Genomic DNA, 25,665 nt, shown 5'->3' on the forward strand with positions numbered 1-25,665 from the left:
CGCTACTGATCAGTGTTACAGGTGTACACTGTGCTACTGAGGATGAAAGGTCACTTGGATGTTTTCCAAGAGAGCACACTCTGACATTTGTGCAACCTTGCACCCACATTCGCAAAATGACAACAGAATTTATATCAAGAGTCTGTTACGCATAGAGGGACATCCATAAAAATTCTTTTAGCCAGGTCCAATGTGGCCTGACTACACCAGCACTGGTGATGTAACACTTTGGCACACTGTGGTTGGCCCACTTGGCATGTCTGAGAGGACTCTCTGTTTCTAGAAGAGGTGTGTGAGAAACTATGAGAGTATGGTATGAATCACAACCTTCAAGAGACTTTCTGAGGGCAGGCAGAGAGAGAGAGCGAGTGACTGAGAGAGAAAGAGAGAAGAGAGAACAGTATAATTAAAGTTCAGTGAGAGAGGGTAAGGTGTAGGGTAAATAAATAGGTCAAACCAAAGGAAAATTATAAGTCATTTGAAGTAATCTTACTGCAGCGTCATGTTTGTGTTTGTCTGTTTGTCTCTGATTTACTAACTCCTTTGAATACACCATATATTTGCAAATTAATTTTTGCCCCGCCATAATTTGGGTTGAGTTTGAATACGTCCTCTTAGGAATGTCATTGACACAGACGCTGTTATCAAGAAGCGATAAGAGAACAAACAAGTGTTGAGAAACAATCACATATGTGTGTGTCGAGTTCCCGTGTGTGATTGCGTCTGTGGGTGTGTAACTGAACTTCTGTTCACTCATCACAAAATGTAAACGTGGATGGTAGAACAAAATCCAAATTGAAGATGTTTGCCATTAGAAAAGAGGAAATTTATGATTGGGAGTTGAGAGTAGAAAGAGTCACCTGTTGAAAAATAGCTAATTCAAGTCTGGATGATTTTCAGCTTTGGGAGACACACTTCCTCTTGACTTAACTGTCAATTATAGTTGAAATATCACAGTTTTGGGTGCATTTCCCCTTAAAATTAGGGTGCATGGGTGCATAGGGTAAGCATGTATAAGATCAATGTTAGGATAAGGAGGTAGAATCAACTGCTTTAGTTCAGTGTCCTCACAGATCTGTCACTGTGTTGCGTGCTTCTTGAGATAATAGTGCAGGTGTCCTTTGTCGACATTACAAAGCACGACGGGAAAGAACCTGATAGAGCCTGTAATCAAATCCTGTCCTTTTCATGTTTCCTCCATTAGATGTTTTTTCTTTCTTTCATTCTGTGCACCACATTTCACTTTCACTATTCCATTCTTCTTCTCCCTTCCTTTTCTCCACATTTCACTTTAAGTTTCAATGAAGAGTTTACCCAACATTTTAATCTGGAAGGTTATACACAAATGTAGGAGGAGAACAAAATGATGCATTTATGATCATACAATTGGGAAAATGTGAAATAAGTACATTTAAACATAGAGGGAAATCAAGTTGTGTTAGATATTTTAATGTAAATGTCCATGATTCTGAGAAATAACAGGACTAAAACAAACAAGAAATAATTTAATTTTCCCTCCACATTTTAGTACTAAAGGACAAGACAGGTGACTTGCATAGCCATGCCCTCATTCATTAGCATAATAGCAAATAAAAAAAAAGTTTAAATAAATGAAAAACACCCATATCTTATTGACACAACTGAATCCGGTCTTAAAATTCATACAGACCACACTGACTCATGTATTTATAATTTCCTTGGACGTTTCTTGGATACAAATTTGATACAAATTATAGGGCTTACTGAGCCAAATCTTTCAGGTAGTTCATTTGAATTTAGTTAGCTGTGTTGAAATTTTTAAGTAGTTGTGGATTTCCAGAGGATTTTTATTATTCGAAGAGCTAGGTTGGATTTTGCATTTAACCCCAAGTAAATATTCATTCATTATTTATTTATTTATAATTGGTAAATAAAATGCTTCTCTGTGGACAAATTTCATATTTTTGCATGTGCAGCTGACCTGCTGTGCACAGACCAATTCCTCTCTAGGGTATGCTAATAAATGGAAATAATTAATTGGAAGTGACTGAAAACTGCCTAAAATTTCCCCTCTGATTAGTATCAAATTACAGAAAATTACATATTAATACCTACCATTGCAGGGAAAGCACAGGTGTAACTAATTATATTGATGATTGCTCAGTTCCATTAAACCTACAATAGCTGTATTTTTTGCCACCTGGGGTCAGCAGAAACAAACTGTGAACACATATCATCACCTTTTAAGTCAACATGTCAAACCTATTAGAAAATGGTTGATTATTTACACATTGCTGCAGGCAAGAAATTTCCTGTCCTGCTGGTGGATGTAAGTACATTATTTACTCTCCTTTTAGCTCTGTTTGCTCTGAGGAAAATATGTAGCTCTGCTGCTAAATGCTAGCTAGGCTACGTTCAGCAGCTAGCCGCTAACTCTGTCTTTCTGCCATTTGGTGCTTGGTTAAGGTAAGTGGAAACACTGGGCAGGTTGGAGTGGGTTTTTAAACTTTTATAAATACCATATATATAATTAATAATTTCATTAATTGTTAATATAAACGCAACTTTAGTCACTTGTGCTTTTCTGGTATCAAAATGTCAGCCTTAAAAAAGGTCTATGGGACCAGTAAAACAAAGCAAATTTGCCAATATAAGTTTTATTTCTCCTCTAATTTTACGTTTATTTGAGACACTATGTCTTAATGGGCTTTTTTTTCTTTTTACAGATATTTGGACATGTCACAACAGATGTAATTAATAAAATTAATGATAGCTGAATTCCATTAACTGCTTCCGTTTCAGTGTCCTGTGAAAACGCTATATTTAACTTTATAATAATAAAAAACGTAGGCCTAAAGAAAGAAAAAAACATTTCTATTCCCTTTCTTGTCCTCCAGTGTTACACATTGGCCTTCATGGCTTGTAGTAATCCTCAGCAGAACTTTACTTTAAATTATGGTTCATAGCACGCTGCAATATTTTTATTTTCAATTTTTAAACTTTACTATTCCAACAACAGTGACAAGGCAATGTAGTATACTTATTAATGCATAATTAAAGAAATCAAAATTAAAAGCAAACACAAACAAAATTAAATTAAATAAATTACAAATCAAATTCATTACATAATAGTTTTCACAGCTTTAGAGTTTGTGCAGTATTTTAGTGTGTCTGGTAGGATTTTAAGTAGGGCATGAAGACAGAAAGCTTTCTGTTTTGCAAATTTGCTGGCATGTATCTGGAATTTTGCTAATAAAGAAATAAGATTATAACGTACATTCTATTTACAGGCATTTCATCAGCAAAAAAGACTCCCAAAAAGAATAAATTCAATTTTGAGTTTGAGTTTGATCTAATTTTCTGTTTAAAAAAAGATTAGTTATATCAAAATGTCTGACTAAAGGTACAGTCCCTAAAAAAGATGAATTGTAGTTTCATATGCATGGTGACAGAAGGAACAAAAAGGGTCAACATTTAGCCTATATTTTACAATTACTGAATTAACTGGATAACACCTGTGCAATATTATTACAATATAAAATCCTGGGTAATAACCATATGTTTTCTCCAGGCTATACCAATATACAGGTTATTCCAAACAAATACAGAGAAGGTTTACTACCTCTGGATTATTCTGGATTATTTCCCTTATACATTTGTTATTAATTTTTATACTCTGAAAAGGATCTGAAACACGCTACAATATTACATTTATACATTGTAACTGTTTGATGTAGTGAAGTGGTGTCTTTACATAGTGTCGAGCTCTTTAAATGGTGCCGCTCACTGCGTGCTGTCAAACCCCCTTTTGTGATTGGCTGAGAGCTGAGGGGAGGGGGCGTGTCCGATTGCGTCATGTCAAAGAGAGAGGGAAGCTTATGGAGATAGAGAGAGAGAGAGAAAGAGAGAGAGAGAGAAAGAGAGAGAGAGAGAGAGAGATTAACAGGGAGTGGGAAGCAGGCGCAGTAGCTATATCCGCCAGACTGAGACAGACGGTGCCTGCTGCTAGCTGAGTTAGCTACAATAGAGTCAGCAGTTAGCAACTAGCTTCAGAGTCACAGCTCCTTTACTACATATAAGAGACTGAGGAAGAGTGTGTGTGTGTGTGTTTGACAGCGTGTGTGTCGACGCGCTCGACCGTCCCGAAGTCACTCTTCCGTCTGTACCTGTGTGTGTGTGTGTGTATGTGTGTGTGTGTATGTGTGTGTGTATATATAAACCCCCCTATCTCCCTCTTCCTGTTCAGAGCAGCGGCGTGCCCGTGATTGTGTGTGTCTGAGTCTGTGTGTGTGTGTGGTTAGCAAGCAAAGAAGCAAACGCACACACATAAACATACTGTGATAGTCGACTGTTTACATTTAGTGTCCGGTTACCTGCCAGCGGATACCAAGACAGGACCAGCATGTGAGTACTGACTGGGTAACGTGTGTGTGCAAGTATGAATGAGTCGTGTGGGTGTGTGTCACTTGTGTGTGTGTCACTGAGTGCATTTGACTTGAAACATATGTCTGAGTGGCTACATGTATAGCCTTACTTGCATGTGTCTTACTGTCAACAGATGTTGCTACTGCTGCTGAGTTCAACTGTCATAGCTGCACAGTTGCTAACAGTCGCCAGAGAAAGACATTTGCAACTTGTATGCCTACCTGAACCAAACTCTGTGCATTTAAAGCTTGTTTATAAAGTGAATACTGGCTCATTTACTTTGCTAGCTATACTCTGTTAGGAAGCTATGTCATAGCTAGCTTTGAGCCTTGTATGCTTAAATGTGCTCGTAAAGCTGCAGCTTCACGCAGGAGTTCCCAAAGTGAGGTTAAAGGGCTCCAGGGTTGTTGTAAGAGGTCTATTGCAAAATTAGGGGCATTTTCAATGGAGTTTTGTATTAGTACAAGTTGGAGCCATGACAAAACATGCAGCACTGACTGCTTTTGTCAAAGGTAACCAATGTTACTTTAACACCTACAGTATCAACAATGAGGTTAAATAAAACATTTTACTGTGTACCTCCTCTAGCACGTATTTATATGGAGGCATCACCATAGGGACTACATTTCCCCTTGGGCCAATGTATGGAACATATAAATGTCTGTTAACATGTTAAAACATGTAGATTGCATAACCTGCCTTTTTGTCTTGTAAGTCACACATTAAAGGAGCGTTTATCTCCATGTGTGTGATGACCTTATTTTTCTCACTGATTTCTGTGTCGCAGACATTTGTTCTCTACTCGTTCACCTTTGAACCCGTGCATGCGTATCTGTTGTGTCAGAAGCATTTGACTGTACAGTTTGTTCATCCTTAAAGCAACCTTTACTCTGCCTCAAACAGCGGTACATGCAGAACAACTGCACCATCCCAGAGCTTAAGGAGGCCCTGTGGGAGCTGTGCAGTGAGTCAAGTCACAAGCGAGCCTCTAGCGGGGCTGTGATCAGAAATATGCTGGCAGGAAAAAGTGGCAGTCACTTTTTTTGTCATAAGTCTCTTAAAAGTTTGTTGTGGCCTTGTGTGTCACAGTTTCTCATGATGGACATATGCCATTCACTGTAGGGGTAGGTGAAAAAAACGATTCACATAAGAATCTCGGTTCTTATCTCCTATGATTAGTTAGTTTATACCTTGATGTTGACGGAACGAAAAAGGCGGAACTCAACTGCGAGGGCAGTGCAGCACCCGGACAGTCTACAGCGCGCACGCTTGAGTTATCTTGTAGTTCATCATCAAAAAAGGCATCGGTTGCAAGTAGTGTTTGATTTAATAACTAAATAATTACATTTTACAATTACAAATTTGTAAAGTCCTGAATTACAAGCAGCTCTCCTGAATCTTGTCCTGTTTGCCCTTAAAATTAGACTAAACCTGAGTTTTGTTGAGTTATAGCTTAATAAAACATTAAATACTAACCTACCTAAAACATTGCACAGTATGCATTGGTGCAGAGCTCTGTCGCTCCCTCAGCATTTTTTGGTACTTCAGGACTGTTAGCTAATTGGGGTTCTGACCTGTTGTTAAGGTTCCCAGGAAATAAAGAGTAAAAAATAGCATTATTTATACACCCTGGGAAACACTAGACCTTCTCCTTTTCACACTGTCAAAGCACAATTTAGCAAAGAGCTGTGATGAGTGGAAATCTTCCACACACTCAAAGATGCATTTCGGTGGAGCACAAAGTGGTTATATCTTACATCCAGTGGTTTAAACTTGACTGTCCTCGTGTTATGCTCCATTTCAGCTGGAAGGACAACAGATCAGGAGGTGCTATTTCATTGTTGATGATAGTTTGAGGCTACTGTGCTGAGCAGGTTTACAGCAGGACCACTACATGAATGTTCAGCATCATCAGTATCTGAGCTTGTTCTTCCCTCAAAGCTTTGTGATGTCAGATAGGGTCTAAAAAGGGGGTAGCCATTTAATCGGTAGAACATTGATGCTCTTAGCAGCCCCTCACCCACATTAGCTCAATGTTCAACTGTTTAATAAACAGCTAAGTACAAGACCCTTCCAGGTAACCACTGGTAATAAAGAGAGCAAAAATTTCTCCCTCGCAGTTTTAAAGTGTTTATTGACCTTTCTACGTGTAGAGTTAAAAAGAATTTAGCCTAGTTTACAAGTCAAATTATTCAACTAGCTTCAGGAGCCATTACTCTCTTCCTGATTGGTTCAGTTCTCTGGTTGTTGCTGCTTCTGTTTTACAATCAAACACAAAAAGAAGACCTCTCTAGACCTTTCTAGTGAAGAAATTCTATGTAATTTATAAGTTGAAATTAGCTGAAAAATGTAGAGACAATGTCCATGTTCTTGATGTTTGCGATAGACCATTGAAAAGTTAACATGTTAAATAATTTCCTGGCTTTGTTAAACAGTAAAAATGTGGAAAAGTGTCTAGGACAGAAACATGCACTTAAGGAATGATTTAAGAATTATGCAAGCAATCCTTTTGTGTAGCTGAGAAGAGTCAGTCTGTCGCAGCAGGAGGCTGAAGCATCTTGTTTATGCAGCTGGTGTGACAGTGAAAGTCAAGAGCAAAATTTAGCTGTTTTATTTGGGACTAACATTCCTCTCAGTGTACCACAAACTGCACTTAACAAATACAAGTACTGTTGTTTGAGTGTAGAGTGTTTCTTGTTCATGTTGTTTTGGCAGAGTTTCTGAAACTGCTTGTGGATTCGAACCCATGATCTACCTGTTCACAAGCTCAATAATCTAACCTTTATGCCACCACTACCCACTTTTCAGTCCAGTCACAAGCATCTGTCCACATAAACACTCGGCCAGCCTCGATAACCTTGCTCCTGCTGCTGTGAGCATGTTTGTTAGAATAACTGGGATCATTTTAAACCTCAGCCTTTTATAGTTCTTAACAGCCCTGACATTATTTTCTTGCTATGTAAAACTTATTCCTGCAGGTTGTTGTGCAAGAAATGACATCAATTTTCTGGTTCCTATATGACCTGTACTATATTATTCAACCTATGATACATTGCACAGAGCCTTTGACTCCAGATATTTTATATATCATTACCTTAAATGGAAAAGTTACTTTTATTTTTTTTTTAAAAAGCAAGAAAAATGTCTTTAGCTTGTTCTGTTTGAAGAGCCTTAATCTATTTTGTCCACGCTCATACACACAGTCATCCATTCTACCTATCAGGTCAGCTGCAGGTAGGACTGCTGAGGTGGAAGGAGGGAGGAAGGAAGGGAGTGTGGATGAATGCACACACATTTTCCAATCTTTGTTGTTCTCCTTTCTTCCTCATCTAATGACAAAATGACTTATTCAGGAATCATTTGGATTCTGTGTGACACTACTTTACCTCCAGATAAGCAAGCAGTCTACCTGGTCAGATGGGCATGTGTGTGTGTGTGTGGTGGGAAAATGGTCTGTTTGAACATGTTGAGGCCAGACGTCTGTGTCACGTCACATGTTCAGACCAGTGATTGTAGGTTGTCAGCTGTTTTCAGTTGTATTTTCACAGCAATCTGTGCAGGATCTTTTTTTAGTTTCTAGGTGTATAGCAGGTGTCAGACATACCTCACCTGAAAATTAGCTGATACAATGTACATCATGCTACTACAGAGGTGAATTCCTTTTATGCAACCCATAACTTGAACATCTCAAAGATCACTGAGTGCATCTGAAAGTATCAAATATCAGGCTGAACTATTGGGAAACATCTGCAAAGTGATCCACTAATCATCTAGAATATTTCTATTTACTGTTATGTGGTGATAAAAACATAGTTTCTTGGATTTGATTATTTCACACAGTGTCATCATCAGATCAGCAGTGAGTATGTTCAGCATTTTTCAGTCTTAAAAGCTTTAGAGCAAGTTGTTCATAATATCCCTTCAATTGTAGTGTCTTGAATCAAGAGTGACTGTTTTGTTGATTGTGATTATTCTGTCTCTCAGCCCTTGTTTTGATGAACACCCGCAAGGATTGTCAAATAATCCTCTTGCCAAGTGTGTGCTGTGGACAGAACACACAGTTAAAATCACCAAGGAACTATCTGTAGTAAAAGAGATAGTAACATATCATGCTTGTCTTATTAAGGTAAAATCACACATAGTAGATTAGGGCTTCTCTTTGTTCTGAATGATCAAACATTTGCGACAAAGGATTCTCTGTTGTTGCGCAAATGCTGACAGAAAGCCATGTATATTAGTCCAATGATCAGACAATCAGGGCAAAGTTAATGCTAGTTATGTGTGTCTGTGTGTCACAATATCACCTGGTGTGTTCGTCAAAGCAGACTAGAACTTTGATCTTTAAGAAGTTAATGTATGAACCAGAAATAACCTCTGTACACACAAGACATACATGAGACAAGACAGCGGGGAGAGAGAGAGAGAGGGATCACGATGTACTTTTGGCATAAAGAATCCACATTCCGTGGCCTTCTTGCTATGATTTTAATCAGCACTTGTTTTATGTTGCAGCAGTTGTGAAACTTATTTCAGCATTCAGGTTTGAGGTGTGGAGGAGGTTTATCCACAAGCTTTATTTAACAGCTCCACAATGCTGTGCCTGTTGTGATGAGAGGCAGATACTGTGGCTGGTTGCTTACCAATTTAAATACAGATAGTTGAGAAACATACTTTAGAAAGCCTTACTAGTGTCAAATACATATTGATGTCTGGAAGCAAACTAGAGCCATTGATGTTCCTCAACCACCCAAGTGTAGTGTCTTATAATGAATAGTCCTGTGCTGACACTACAGATCCTTGGTTCACTGTGCAGTAGTGTCACATGCTGCACATCCCTAAATGCTTTCTCACTGTTTTGTCGATCAACTGAACTGCAAGTTCTCTTATTAACTCAGAGTGAACAAAATTCAACAACAAGAGGTCTGTAACTCCTTTTAAGCTCCTAGATTAAATCTTGAGGAATTACAATTTATTACTGAATAACTTCAGCCAGATTTCTGCCCCCCTGGCCAGAGTTGTGTTCGTTGCCATGCTGGGAAGCTGGAGGAACACAACTTTTTCAGGAAAGTTGTGTCTGAGTCTTGTGAGACTGAGGTAAATTACTGATTTTTAATGGGCTGGTTGAGGTGAGATAGGTTGCTCTTATCTGAAATGAGGAGCCTACCCCACTATCCCATTTATTTTCTTAGACTCAGTGAAAGGTAAAGGTCACATTCCTGTGCCACAGTAGGGACCTTTTTAAAAAACCTGTTAAAAGGACCAGGGGAAACTTTGTCTAATGGTTCAAGCTTTTGCATGTTAGATGTTATATTATGTATTAATTTATCTATTTACTATATTTTTAACATTTGTGTTCATTACTTGATAGGAATTCTCAGTTCATGAAGTACTTTACCATCTACGAAAAAACAGATCAGTAATATTGATGCCAGAAAAATTGCACTCTCTAAAATGTGGAAAGTGAAGTCTATTAATGTTCCTGAATATACCAAAATTACCTTACATGAGCCTTACCTGCCTGAGACATTAGTCATTTACTTAACATGCATCTTGTGTAGACTGGCCTCTACCTAATGTGTAATCAATACAGCGTGATTTCATACATAGTAAACCTTGAAATCACATGAGTTTTCTGTCCACTGACCCACTCTGACTTACTTTACTAGTCATTGGACAAAACTGAGCCTAGCGTAAGCCTTATAATCCATCTGAAAGAGATTTTATGTTAGAACGTTGTGTGTTTGTGTAACAAAGCAAGAAAAGTTATGTGAATGACTTGGATTTTTTTTTTTCCCCGTGGCGTGAATGTGTAACAGATGGAGTTTGATCAGAGAGGCTGAAAGGCTCTCAGCCAATATTTGAAATGACATGTTCTGTTTGTCAACACTGAAAGAGTCACAGAGCTGTGATCCAGTCAGGTTGCCTATCATGATTGAAATAAATTGACTGACAGTTGATGGTTGTGTTTGCAGCATAAAGCTACATTTGTTAGCAGTGTTGTAGTTGTTAAGGAAGTTATGTTGTGCTGTCTGTTCTATGCTGCATACTTTGCAAGTTGCAAGTTAAAGTTTTATTGTATTTTATTGTATTTTATTGTATCAAACTAGCATCGGACTCATTCATTCACTCATTCATCATCACATGCAATAAAAACACAGGACAGTGACGTAATCTTGATTGTCTCAGAGCAGGCTGGAGTTTGGACTTGTGTTTGATCAAATGACAGGGGGCAGTTTGCCAATGTTTTAGATTTCAGAAAAGACAATGAGATCAAGCTTTTCACACCGGTCCTGTTGATTCAACATGGATTACATCGGAGGCCGACAGAAACTTATAATCAAAAGCTGGCAGTCTGTTGTGTCTCCATATTACTGTGCATGAGTCAACAACAAATGGTGTCTGAGTTGTCTGACTTGCCACGTGGTATTTTCTTATTTCTCAGTAAAGACAGTTTGCTAGAATACTGTGTGTGTCATTTTTGTTGCGTCCTTGACCACATTTTCCTCCTGTGAGTGCACATGTGCTGAGAAAAGCAATACATTTTCATCAGTGTGAAGTGCAGGATAGGAGTGCATTCATTAAGGATGGGTGGTTTGAGAGGTTTCAGTGTTTACCTGCGCATTCAACATTTACAGTATCAACTGTAACTCTGAGAAAATTGATATCACTCCAAGACCACAAAAGGTTAATTTTCACCAGTTATGTATTGCAAAAGTGAGACATTCAGAATACACACCCTCAGCTTTGGGAGTAGGATAACACCTAAAAAAGAAGGTCAGGCATGCACACAGGATCTTGTTATTTTCCCTCTTTCCTTTAGCTCACAGGCTAAATCCTGTAGCATTCACCAGTGTCAGAAACCAAAGCAAACCATCAATACAAGGCACTAAAACCAGAATTACCCTGAAGTTGTGGGTGTCCCAACCATTTGACATTCCTTTCATACCACCATTTATCCTCGAGTTTGCCTCATTGCCTTTTGGCAATGCATGTCATGCTACTGGTGAACCACTTGCTGTGATAATTTTATCCTTCAGTGCTAGAACACGAGTGTTGTCCTACATTGCAAAACTATTGAATAATGGTGTCAAAGAGAGAGGGAAACCACATAATATGAGAATGAAATGTATGAACAACAGAAGATAAATTGAAGACAGAAGTTATGAAATAAATGTAGACATATATAGAGAAAAGAGTTTGTTGTTTGTTTTTTCCTCTTGTCATGTTCAGTTGTTATTTAACTGTTGTTGTGATTTGTCTAAGTCTAACTTTATAGCACTCTGTATTTTCCCAAAGTTAGTAAAGAGATTTGTTTCACAGACTCATTTCTAATTATCACTATAAAAATGTATCACAAAAATAATCTATATTTAAGCTCATGTCTAAATACTCTAATAATTTCCTATTTGTGGCATATTTTCTACTGAGTAGTATAGCACCAAACATTATACAAATATTAAGAAAGGTATAATCCAGATAATTTGTGTCACGCTTCCAGCCAGTCATCACTGACTTGAACTCTGCTTAGAGAAATATGTTTGTTCTCCACTTCACGTTAAACTGTAGACTATTTGGGTTGATTTTCAGTCATTAGATCGATTATTGTTTACAAGGACAACTTTAGCATATGGCTGCAGAATCATCACCGCATGATTTCTGGTCAGGAAGTTTCTCTGCTCTGCGGGCCACAGTGTCTGGTAGATTTCCAGCATTTATGGGGAGATCAAAGAATATTTTAGATAACAGGCTGCAGCTTCAAATTTACCATCATTTGGCTGTTGACTATTATTATTATTATTATTATTATTATTATTATTACTACTACTAATTAAATCCTTAAATAATTGTATGTTGCTCCTGTGTCCCCTTTTTAAGACACAGATAATAAAAATGTTATTTTCCTTCTGACACCCATACAGTAGTTCAGATTGTAGTTAGAGCTGTATACGGTTTTAATATATTGTCATTACAATATTTATATAGTGAGAGGACAGTTGATTATTGTAATAAGTAGTAAATATTTTAAAAGTAGTTTTAACCGGGCCTTAAAAGTTGCATTACAGTTTTCCTAACTTATTTGTCTTTTTTGGCAGAGAGAATAATAATACCTCTTCCTGCTAAACCCTCATATCTACATTACTAATATACAGTATATATACATTGTTTTATCAGAGAATATTATAGCCTACTTGTCCCTAGTTTAGAATAAAAATACTTGGTTGCAGTCCAGCAGTATTGGAGAGGTAAGGTTTATGGAGGACACAGATAATATTTGACCTGTTTTAGCTGATCTGTCTGGGGTATTATTCTTGCTCCTCTATGCTCTGCTGTTGTCTCCTTGTTGTATTCAGGCCTTGTGAAACTCTATCTGTCTCATATTGTGACGCTGTTGCTTTTGTGTCTATCCTGTTCCAGCCTGAGTTTCCACTGCCTGCAGTCTTCAGACACTCTCAAGGCATTCATTCATTAAATCTCATTTCTTTATAGTTAATTGTTCATTCCTTAATGTGCCAAGATGATAAGTTACACATAATCATATTTAAAATTGCCAATCCAAAATAAAAACAGGTCAGAATGAGAACAGGATTTTCAGTAAAAACATTACCTCTGACCTATTTGTTTCACGCCATCTAATCTGGGTGATCTAGTCTCTCACCAGTCTGTCCACAATCTTTCCTCAAGTCCACATAATCTCCTCTTTTGCAATAAGATATTATATCTAATATTATTATATTACATATCACAGACATGTTTGAGTGGGAGCCTGATGTTGTACACCCAAGGTAATTTTTAGATTTGTATAATTGAGTTTCATCATTTGTCTGTGTGGTCTACTGCAGGCTGGTGACTTTTCTTCCTTTCACCCCAGTGCATGCTGGGATAAGGCTGCAGATTATCCCAGCATGCACTGGATACAAGGTTAAAGTCAGCTATCCACTGCACAAAACAGGTGAACTGACCTATGCGATTAGTTGACTTTTCTGTGCCATCATGTATGCTGCAATAAAGGACAAGTACAGTGAAAATTTGGACTGTAGACACATTATCTTTAAATCTGTACAGGACACATGTGGTAGTTAACCTTTTTCAGTGAAACTCTGAAGCCACTGGTTACAAACAGGAAGTGATTGTGCATAATGAGATTTCACTTGACTTAAAAATATAAAGAATTCTTTTATGTTATCACCAGTTGAATGTTTGAAGAAGATGTCAGCCCTCATTGTGATTTCAGGTCATGTCTAACTTATAGTTTAAGATATATATATATATATATGACCTTTGCAGTTGTGTTTCATGTACTGCTTGAGTGCTGAAGTGTATAATAAGCCAAACTTGGTGTTAAACACATCTTGCCAAATCAGTATTTGTTTAAATTGAGGGATTTCCGAGGAGTGGTACCTCTCATAGTTGTGGTCTCCATTGACGGCATCGCTGGTGTTTGACCACAGTGTGGCAGCAAAGGACTGTCAGTGAGGTGCAGCTTTATAGTAAGACCAGAAGAAGAAGCTTCCACCTCTGCAGGCTCAGGTTCACTATCAAACATCTCCCATCAGTAAAGCTGCCACATTCCCAGGGTGACTGAGGCACTTACCTTCTCATTGAGGAGGTAGTTTATTAGTTGTGGACTGTTTGCATGTGTGTATTTATTAATGTCTTGTGTACCTTACCATGTTGCACTTATGTGGTTGTGGTAAGTTTGTCTGTGTTTGTTTGGTAAGAGAGTAATTAGGGGATAAGTTAGGGTAAATGCTAGTAAATAATCCTGAGGCGTAATGAATGGGATGTTTCTGTGTGTGTTTGTTTAATGAAGAAGTTGCCTTTTTCATGTTCTTGTAGTTGGATGGTCTCTTTGCTTGAGTGCAGTCCAAAAACCAAGTGAGGGTAAAAGACCAGAGCTGCTCAACTGACAGTGAACTTAAGACAGACTTTGGTGTCTCTAGTTGTTCAGTCTTCCATATTAATTCATCAAAGTGATACAGCCTGTGGACAAAGTTGGTTTTGTATTTGAAAGATAAATATTGGAAAGTTTGTTTTTTTTGCTACCATTAAGTCCACAAATGGGACAAATGGAGGCAGTTTTTAGTGCCAGACACCAGAAACTCATTGTCTTTAATTGGAAACACCTGCAGCTGATTGGGTACTGGTAAGCAGAGCAGCAGCTGATTGGCTTTCTAACTCCCTCCTTCTTTTATTATTGAAATCACAAGGCTGATATTGCTTTCTTGGAATAATTTTGAGTATGACTCTTTAGTCTCTTCAGTCTCTCAGTAGATAGCAAGTCCATACACTCAATATCAGTTATCAATGACATCAACTAATTCTTAAGTGTCCTCCTGTCCCAATATTAATGTGGTTTAATTTTATAGACTGTCTGTGTGGTCTTTCTTTATTATTAGAGATCATTTCATAATATTTATTTTTATACTAGATCTCTGAATCATCAAATAATCAGCTCATTTCTTTTTATGAAAATTCTTCAGTATCTAACCAAAAATATCTAATAGCTTCTGACTCATATGCGGCTGAGTCATATAATATATATGATATATATGACTTTAGAGCAGAAATGAGATTTTTACTATAGTGACCACTTTCAAAGGCTCAAGATAGGCAAAGATGTTCCCTAACTTAAACAGAATGACATCCTCTATGCTACCAGCCACCCTGCAAGCAAACCAAATTAGGGCCAAATTGCTTCTTCATGGATTTTCTAAAAGTCTTTCAAAACTTTCAACAGAAATCAGGGGCACAGGTCTCAGATAATTAATACATATTACAGCTCTCTTAGCAGAAATAATCCAGGATTCCTTCTAAAAATCAGTAGAGCACCAATTAAAACCTTTGAAAATACCATACAGACGAAAGGCACACACGACCCTAGGCAACAACTTAACAGGGTCTGGCGCTTTAGTAGACTTAATCTCTTTAAACAGGGCTCACACCTCTTGTTTAATCATTTTCAAAGCATAATCATCCTCACTCTAATTATTTTCCTTAAAGCATCTTTTTCAGCTGGGAAACTGAACTTAGCCAACGGGTTACTATGTAGAGATTGCAAGAAAGTATGAGTTATAGGTTAGGGTTGTTTCTTCTAGATATAATGACTCACAGACATGGCTAGTTGGCTGTTGTGTTGTCTTGCATTTTTTATATCGTGTAGCACTTACGAGAGAGAACTTGTTGGGTATCATGTCACAAAAAGCATATTAATGTTTTATCTGTGTATGAATGTGTGTGTTTGAGAGTGTTTCTGAAAATTCACCAATCCCCAGATCAGTGTTTCCATCTCCGTCTAGCATGTCATCCTCTGTCTCCCTTTCCTTTCACTTGTTGTTAATCCACAGTTTAAGAGACATGACCAGTGTAAAAACATTTTCTTTTTTTTTTCATTCAGGATGTTGAGGTACGTCGGAGTCCGTGGCGGCCTCGGCCTGTTGGCTGTGAGGAGAGTGTGTCTCCTCTCCCGCTTTGCCCACTCTGCCCCACAGAACGAGTATCGACCAATCAAGAAAGTCATGGTGGCTAATAGAGGTAAGACCCCCCCCCCCCCATCCATGCTCCGAAAATGTGTTAACTCACTGCTGAAGAAGACAAGCAGTTTAGATAGAGCAGTTGAATTAAATAGAGTTTAATGCCGTTTCATTTATAATGTAAGAAAAACGTTATGACATTCTAGATCTTCCTGAGGCAAAAGAACAGACTCTCTTAATTTTTAATGACCAACATCTAGTTTGCCTTGGCACATGCTAATATTTAAGCACACATTGCATGTGGGTGGCTGCACAAACTATCTTTGTTTGCTGTAACCCAAAAGCACAAAATTTCATCAACTAGCACAGCACTTTGTATACCACAAAGCTGAGTTAAGGTGTATTTATTAGTTTTTTTTTAATTCTGTGATTTACATAATGTCCCCGAGGAGATTTAAATATTACTGGTTATAAAAACTGATATAAAATAAGAGGTCTCTACATTCAAAGCATGCGTGATATATTTTTTTTTGTCTACAACATTGGACCCATGAATAGATAAATATATGTATTTATTCCTTTCTAAGCTGCTAGAAATCACCATAAGTGGAGTCTACATTACTGTGATTGCAGTCTGAATGGAAACATAATTATAGAGAAGCCCAGAGTTTTCTAAACACTAAGCAGTCACCAGTATGGTCGTTACACTTGGCGTGAACATCACTGCTTGCTTTGGTAGTGCTTATAATCGCCCGAACCCCCCCCCCGTTATGCTAATGCTGTCCAGAGAGGCCGTCAGTTCGCAATTATAGTGACTGTGTCAGGTGACGGGCAGGATTTGAGTGACAAATAAATCTATTCATGCGTTTTATTCTAATTGCTTATAAGAGTCTCCCATTAAATTAATTCCTGTGGACTGTAAATGCTTGATTTGGTTCAGTATCTCTGATTGATTGATTGGTGCATGAGTTTCCAATACCGCTGCTACCACAACTATGGACACATGTGGTACCCTATAGGCCTCCTGCTGCATAGAATGCACCTGCATTGTGCATATGCATAGATTCACATCCACCCGGCTATAAAGGCTCTTAATCCATCAATTTGATCCAAATAGATTGTGGTCTCTGCCACACACTCTCTCTCTCACACACACACACACACACACACACACACTCTCACACACAGCAGGGCTTTCCGTCAATCTCTTTCCTTCACATCGGCGTGACACGATATCAACACCACATTAGATCACATTCATCACACTGGAGTGCACCGGACCATGCTGGGCTTTGGCGAGTGTGTGTGTGTGTGTGTATGTGATGAAGAGAGAGACTGGACCATCATATCATATCAGCCCAGATTCCACTTCACCAAGCACATCTCCTCTCTGCCATTGCTTCTCTGCTCTTCCACTAATATTCTCCTCTCCTTTCCTTTTTTTTTGCTCTCCTTTTCCTCTCTTCTCCTCATCTGGTCTCCTCTCTCCCGTTGCACTAGCTGTCTTTTTCAGCACTTGTCACATGTGATTTTCCTCTGAGCCACTCGCTGTCTTTCTTTTTGCCCCCTGTGACTTTGCTCCTTTTCATTCTCCCTCTTTTTCATTCCTCACTCCATTTCTCTCTTTCTTTCACCGCCACTGCTATTCTGGTCTCCTCAATGCTTTTGTCACTTTGTTAAACTTGCCAAACCGCGTTTTCTTTTAGCACCTCTGTTCTTTAAACCTCTTATATCCTTTTTTCTCTTTTTTGCATTGTTCTTTTCTAATTATTTTTCTGTATTTTCTGAGCTTACATTCTCTAGATTTCTCACTTCAAATCTTTACATTTCTTCTGACTTTTCATACCATCTCCTCTCCTCCTCTGCCCTCTTTAATTTTTCTATCCTTTCATGTTCTTGCAGTTCTGCTTCTCCAGAATTCACTTTCTTTCTTGCTCGCCTTTTCTTACTCTTTTTAACTCTTCTCAAATGTTTGAACACTGTCCTCCCCTTCAAGCAAGAACAACACATCTTGCTAGTTTTCAGTGACTAAACTTTTTTTTTTTTTTTTACCCCTCAAAGAATGTGTGCTGCTTGGAAAAAACACTGTTTGGCTCTTGTGACGGCAAGATGAAAGGCAGGCAGTGTTTTGCTTGTCTAAAGCTCAAATTTTTACACTCTGTGTTCTCAAACTTTAGAAAAAAACAGTTGACTTGTTGCAGTGTCTGTTGATATTTTTGCACAGTGTGATGAAGTACACTAGATGGATTTGTCTTGTTTTCACATCTCACGAATGGCATTAAAAATTCAAAGTTAGTTTTTTTTTCCTCTGTGGAGGCATTAGTCTCAAAATAGAGCCGATGCTACAGGATGTCGATAAAATCATATGAAGTGAGAAGCTTAAATTATTAAACTGTGAGAACTACAACCTCCCTTCATACATACATAAAGTCTGTTAAACTATACATAAAAAAATTAAGACAAATTCACATCCACACATTACATTCGTTGGATGGATGGATGGACATTTTCCTCACATGTTTTCCTCACATGTCTTCCTCTCATCCTCCAGGTGAGATCGCCATCCGTGTGTTCAGAGCCTGCACTGAACTGGGGATTCGGACCGTGGCCGTCTATTCCGAGCAGGACACTGGACAGATGCACAGGTACTTATCCCTGCTACACTGGAGCAGAATAACCCTGCGGTGGTTTAAATAAAGAAAATGTGACAGGCAGATGTCTTCTGCTCGGCTGCCACTGCAGGATATCGACTGTTGTTCTAATAGCAATTAAAGGAAGCTTGGGCGCATTTTCCTTCTCTCCAGCGCTGTGGTCCAGCTCTTTGTTTTGTTGTTGGTATTAAGTAGGGACATTACATTATGTTCAGGTAATCATGCACCTTAGTTCACATGCACAAACATCCTTATCTGCTTCACCCGGTGCTTTTCTAATTATTTCTTAAATGTCTATCACTGATGGTTAAATCTTGTTATCTTCCATCTGGTTCTGCCTATCCTCCCTTGTTCATTCTTTTCCCTTTGCTCCTCCTTTCCCACGTTGTCATCACTTTCTCTTTCATTCTCCATATATAACATTTAACCTAAAAAAGGCTGATTGGCGTCCCAATTTGAATAAGTGTAGTGTTCTTTATTTACCTGAATACTGGTGCCTAGTTTTCTCTGAGCTTGGAAATGCTGTCATGTAACCCTTATTGTTGTGTGCTCAAGAGCTTGATGCACATCTGTGTATTTTGCTTGTTTTTCCTGCCCCCCCCCCTTCCATCTCGTTAATGTTAATCCTTTGCACTTGTCTTCACAGGCAGAAGGCAGATGAGGCTTACCTCATCGGGAAAGGCCTGCCACCTGTTGCCGCATACCTGCATATTCCTGACATCATCAAAGTAGCCAAGGTAAAGAGCATCAACTATGACTTCTGAATTTTACACATAAGACTCAGGTTAATCATCATGAGAAGTACCATTCAACCTGTGAAAGCCTGCATTGTATGAAGTCCTCTGTGGCTCTCAAGGAGCTTTCTTAAGTCTGGGAAAATAACCCTGATGTTGATGTCAGTTGTGTCAGCTCGGGCTTTGAAGATTACAATTTTTTATAGAAAGCCTGGAGTTCGAAAGACACGAGCAAGGAGGATCTAACAAAAAAAAAGCTACCTAATTGCATTATGGAGCTTGACTCTTACAAAGGAGTAAAATTATTTTTTAAAATCTGTGCTCCAACTTCATGCAAATGCCCATTTTTTTAAATCTCATCTGCCAACAAAAAGAACGTTTTCAAGGATTCAAAGAATTTGCGCTCATATGCATTAAAATACCACCAGTGTTTCCATACAATGAAAAGCTTGTGTCCTGGCTGCTGTACATTTAAATTCATGAGTGTATTGCAGTGTGTCTGAGAAGTGGTACAAATAGTGTGAATTTTGAATAATAACCTGACTAAGCTGAAATAAGCTACTCCCAGAGACTTTACAGCTCTCTTTCTTGAGGGCTTATTCTTTGAAGCAGCAACATTGAAGTCTTAAGTTAACATTAAAGGAGGAAGAGTTGTACATTTTGGGAAATATGCTTATTTACTTTTTTCCCCCCAAGAGTGAAATCAATCTTTTGTCAGTGCATAAAGCACAGAGTTGGAGTCAGGATGTGGTTAGCTTAGCTTAGCATAAAAACTTGAAATGAGGGTAAACTGATAGGCTGGCTCTGTTCAAAGTGAACAAATATACCTACAATCAACTCTAAAACTCACTAAGTAACATTGGGCCTCATGCATGAATGTCTTCTTATTGTTCTCTTATATTTGTTCATACACAAAGCAATAAGAGGAGAGAAAATCCTACATGGGATTCAACAAACTCTGTAAAGTGCCTGAACTTGTCGTAAATTGCTCGTTTCAGCCAGGTGACGTTCCTGTTCATGAGGAGGTGCACGTTTGTGAGATTTGATCATTAACATAATCCACGACCCTAAAATTGTCATATAAGACTCCATATTCCGCTCCGTTTGTGAGTGAGTTTCATTCACAACAAGTTAACAAAGAAGTAAAAAGGCTGCTCAGCTTCAAGTCCTGCTTTCAGAAATCAGATGACAAACACATAACAAATTAAGGAGTGACAGTAAGAGACCCGAAACAATTAGAAAATATGAATCCAGCTCTAACATGTCATCAGAGCAGCTCTGCACTCTGACAGAAATAAAGGGGAATGATTTGACGTGACGTTAGATGCTAAAAGACATCTTTCTCAAGCAAAGAGCTCCGTGATTGGAGGCAGTCAAGGGATGTGACAGGCCAGGAACAGTTATATTAGAGGAGAATATTATAGTCTACAGGTGATGTTACACTGTCAGCTGCAACGCAACATGATACTGGACCGAGACCTGCAGAGAGACACAGAGGCAGCTGTTAGAGTGAGAGAAGTTTCCTAAAAACTACCTAAACGTAGAAGTTGCTGTGCCAAAATATGCAATAAAAACCTTTTAAGTAAATTGGCAGCCTTGATGATGAAAATATGATAAACAGAATGTTAATTTTGCATTAAGTTTGTTTGACTTATATATTCTTTTTTTTTGTTATTTTTGTTATCATATTTAAACTCAAATTCAGATTAGGACATTATAATTGTATATCAAACAAGTGTTTCTCCTCAGTGAAGAAAGACAGAGATGATCCCATGACACGTAGCCTATGACAGGTCTGAACCACTTGTAAATTTTATTCATATCTGAGAGAAAGTACAAGAAAATTGAGAATGCCACAAGTGTTCTTAAATCACTCGTACGTGCTTTTTCAGAATGAATCTGTTTGTACGAGTGCTTCTTGCATGAGGCCCTTTGTGTCTTATTTATTGAACCTGTACCAGAAGAGAAATATGTTTTTGGTTTTAGGAAGCTTTGTTCCTGTTATCTGTCGTGCAAGAGTTTTTATTCAACATGAGTTTTTATTGTAGTAAAGTTGAAATATTGTCAGGAAAAGCCCCCGGTACCCTCATGTTGGAAAGTCTTGCTGCTCACTGTCACTAATGAGGCAAAATTTCCATAGATTTGGATGACATAAGTACAATGTGTTCAAGTACATGTCAAGATGGACAATTTTCCATCTGTTCTCACTGTAATGTCTCCACTTTAACCTCCAACTTTCTAATGACTTTGGTTCTTTTGTTAGTCTTTAGCTTGGTCAGAGAAAAGCAAAGGGGAACATCCTCTCTACCTCCATCCCATCACTTCCTTCCCCATTTCCTTTCCTCCATCGTTCCTCCTTTCCTTTTTTTTTGTTCCTCGTTGCTCCTTCCCTCCCTCCTTTCCACTCCCCATCATTCCCTATCTCTCACCCTCTCACTCTTTTCCCTCTGCCGCTTATCACTGTGTTAGATCAGATCTGTTCCTTGTTACCTCCTTTCCCTCCTGTCCTCCCTCTATCCCTCTAGGACACGCTGCCAGGTGCTCATTATCATTTTTCTGATCAATCTCTCACGGTTTATAAATTTCTGTGTGGGCATGTGGTCAGCCAGCCAAGTCGGGGAGCCATCGCCGTCCAAGTCATTTCTCAAAATCTGTCTGCCTATCTGGGAGCCCAGCCACCCCATGCTAGCAATGTGTGTGTGTGTTTGTGTGCGTTTGTGTGCTCTCACTCTTTCTCACACTGTGTATCACTCTATTACTGTGTGACGAAAATAACCATCGGTCTTTGTCCCAGTACCTTACATTCTGTGTGTGTCTTTATGGCGACAGTGTCTGTGAAAATGTGCGTGTTTGCTAGTGTGTGATCTTGCTTGTATGAATGTGTGTGTGTGCGCCCAGGGGTGTTGTGTAAGCCTGTGTGTGTGAATCTACTGTCATCTACTGTCCGCGTCTCTCTGAATTCATGCCCGTCTGCGTGATCAGGCGGGTGGGTGTACCTGCTCGTGTGCATGCTCTTGCTGCATTTTATGAGTGTGCATGTGTGTGTGTGCGTGCGTGTGTGTGTGTTGCTCCATACCTCCTCTGGCCTGCCAGTAACAGCTCCCTTAACAACGGGACAGCCCATAATTATAGCCCGCCTCATATCCAAGAGCAGATGGCACATAGTGATCCAGAGATGGCTCTATCTGTCAAGCTCGGCAGCTACTGTATCTGTCTGCTACCCCGTGTGTGTGTGTGCGTGCGCGTGTGCTCGCTCCTCTCACTACCTTCCCCCTGACCTCAGATTATGCGTGTCTGTCTACTCGCTCGCTTTCCTACCGGTGTCCATTGAGTAGATGATGATTAGGGTGATTGCAACTAGGGATTGAATGAAAATAAAATGTGTCATTATGCCACAGTCCTTTTGCTGTAAGTGACGTGTAAATCCTTTTTACTGGCCAGCAGACAGTGTGCGCCAAAGCACGCAGGTTAGGGTGTGTGAATACTCCTCACTAATAAGTCAGCCAAGTGGTAACTGGTGCCTGCAGTGGAAGTCTGTTTAACAGGACTCCTGTTGCTAAGCCAGGCTACATTTCCTTTCTCTGGGCTCCTCTAGCAAATATTTCAGGTTTTAGCACAAATAGCACAAACTTAAAAATGAAATGCGAATGAAAGTTTCTTTCTTGGTTCAATTAATAAAAAGGTGACGCTTAAGGCGACAGGTACAACACGCAGATGTATAATTCATGTAAATAAGTCTGTTAAGCACATTTCCGTCTCTCCCTCGCTCACTCCTTAGGACAACAACGTGGACGCCATCCATCCAGGCTACGGTTTCCTCTCCGAGCGAGCAGACTTCGCTCAGGCCTGCACAGACGCAGGGGTGATGTTTGTGGGGCCGACTGCAGAGACGGTCCGCAAGATGGGAGACAAGGTGGAGGCTCGTTCCATCGCCATCAGCGCAGGTATGGAAGGGGATGACTGGCAGAAGCAGGGTGAAGGATGTGAGGAAGAGTGGGGAGGCATTATTGAAATACGTATACACTTTTATATATGGTGCTACAGTATGTGTGCAGTTTAAAAAATCAACAACATTTTAAACCAGTAATTGTAGCACTTAAATGTTTACTTTGTGTTGACTGTAAACAAATGTTATCCGGCACACATGGTATTATTAGTGATAGTTTTTCTCAAAATTCAAACCAAATTTGTGATTAGCCCTGGTGCCTGCTGTCATGATGACTCTCTGTTCTCCCTCCAACCTTCATCCTGGCATCGCTCTGCTAGCACATGTTTTGGCCTTTACTCTCCAAGCATTAATTTGTCTTTACTGAGGAGGATGAACATTTGTAGCATTTTCAGCCTTTTACTTGTACCTTTACCCTTCTCCTAAAGCAGTTTTCTCTTGCTGTAAAAACAATGTTTTGTAGAAAAAAAAAAACACAATCTGATCTTGGGAGAGACACAAATGCAGCGTGATGTTTAGTAGTGGCTGCCAATCTTCTCTATGATGGGGTCTCTCATTCTCAAAATGAATGTGTTAATTATTTTTTTTGTGATTTAAAATACAGCTTTTGGCATCTTTATAAAGTAACACATTTCTCACTTGTGTATCAATTCACTCAACCCACACCTCTCTAGGCGTACCTGTGGTCCCAGGAACAGATGCCCCCATCTCCAGCCTGCAGGAGGCGCAGGCGTTCGCCCAGACATACGGCTTCCCCATTATCTTCAAAGCAGCCTACGGAGGCGGTGGTCGAGGCATGAGGGTGGTCAGAGAGTACGAGGTGAGCCTGCCGTTGCTGTTGATGTTGTTTGTGGTAGATGAAATTGAACAGCTTTCCATAACATAACAAAACATTAATATAAAACTTGTCCTGACGCTTGTCCAGAAAAGAAAGAACAAACCCTACTTAATGGTCGGCTGGTCTCATGACCGAATTTTGATTTTCATATTCATTAATTTTCTGTTTTTGTTAAATCAAAGTGAAATGTCTCGGAAATTACAACCTGGTTATTTATCTCTCTGGCTGCCAATCACCCTAGTGTTAGTGTGTGCGCTCTGAAATTGCCCCTGTCACCTAGCACAGCCTCTGAGTAATCTCCGGAGGCTTCTTCTCCTGCATCAGCCTGAGACATTAAGAAAATGATTTTTACTTTAATATTGCAACTGTTCAGGGACCACTTTTCCTGAACGAATCTCAGTGTAAAGATGATCATAAAATGAATTTATGCATCTTACATGTGCATTATGTTTCCAATACGAACAACACAAGTGATGTTTAAATGATAAAACCAGACCAAACACACACAATAAAAACCTCTGCATGAATAAATATGATCAGGAGACAGGAAGCTGTAGGTGGGGGAAAAATATTTTCCTTGAAGGAATATCTTCAATTACCTGATGTGCCCTGAAACGAGCCATGCATTGTGCTTCCCATGGCGGATTTACATCTGACGATCTGTCACCTACCTCCTCATCTTCCTCCTCTTGGCCATGTAAGGGTTCCATCACCGAGACATCATTGATGGGCTGTCACAATAGCTGTCACAGTGATGACCGCACAGCACTTTGATGGAGAGAATGTAGACCAACACTGGACTTTTTGGCTGATTCTATACTTATTTAGCAGTATGCTCTAGTATCTTGTAAACAACTTTTGTTTTGCCGTTAAATTATAATGTTAATGAATAATTATACTAATCTTATTAGGTCAACATGACACTTCCTGATCTTTAGTTTCCATGTCTTCATATCTTTTTTTTTTGTTCTAGAGCATATATGCAGGTATTTTTTTTATATGTTATAAAACTTGGTATCTGATGAGTCCCTTTATAGGAATAACAATGTAATGACTATTTCACACAACAACCAGATAGATTGAGGCAGATAAGTTTTCTTTATTACACATTTTCTTATAAAGAAGCAATGAATGCACTATATAAAATCCATAAAACTAACAACTATGTATTAGGCTATATTATAAATCACATACAGCATTTTCATAATTTACTAAGTGTGGTAATAAAGCATAAACATTGCTTCTGTTGTTTACTCCATGTTGAGTATGCAGTGTGTTGATATATAGCAGTACTGCTCGCACACTGTTAAACTAGCCCTATTACTTTAAAATCGATTCATTACTTCTCAGCATCATGAACAGCCAACAACTGTGCACCCACTATAAGTAGTATTTTGGGAGATGCTTGTGAAAATTCTGAATGGCTGCAGAGTTTCAACCTCTAGGAGAAACACTTTAACCTCAACAGGTTGGAAAAAGAAGGCCAATGATGTGTTTTTTCTCATTCTTTTATTACAAAGTGATGAATATTATTTTGGGAAAAAAAGCTAAAATAATGTTTGAAAAGAAAAGGCATAAACTGTTCTTTGGTGGATGATTTTATCCAAAAAGTGAAACTTAA

At 38.9% G+C, this 25,665-nt stretch overlaps 1 protein-coding gene across 3 annotated transcripts in view; it reads left to right on the top strand.

Moving 5' to 3' along the window:
* The first annotated feature begins 2,220 nt into the window (after positions 1–2,220).
* The window catches only part of pcxb (pyruvate carboxylase b), a 300,915-nt gene continuing 277,470 nt past the window's right edge, over positions 2,221–25,665 (top strand). The window contains exons 1-6 of one of the 3 annotated variants that reach the window (XM_067581000.1): positions 2,221–2,308; positions 15,800–15,936; positions 18,427–18,520; positions 19,173–19,263; positions 23,039–23,204; positions 23,881–24,026. In XM_067581000.1, coding sequence (XP_067437101.1) covers positions 2,307–2,308; positions 15,800–15,936; positions 18,427–18,520; positions 19,173–19,263; positions 23,039–23,204; positions 23,881–24,026 — 636 coding nt within the window. In that variant the 5' untranslated portion in view covers positions 2,221–2,306. Of the gene's footprint in view, positions 2,309–3,939; positions 4,384–13,906; positions 14,012–15,799; positions 15,937–18,426; positions 18,521–19,172; positions 19,264–23,038; positions 23,205–23,880; positions 24,027–25,665 lie in introns of those variants that run through there. The other 2 variants (XM_067580999.1, XM_067581001.1) reach the window with 2 other exon arrangements.

This window comes from Thunnus thynnus, chromosome 22 (assembly GCF_963924715.1).
Source record: "Thunnus thynnus chromosome 22, fThuThy2.1, whole genome shotgun sequence".
Classification (NCBI taxonomy): domain Eukaryota; kingdom Metazoa; phylum Chordata; class Actinopteri; order Scombriformes; family Scombridae; genus Thunnus; species Thunnus thynnus.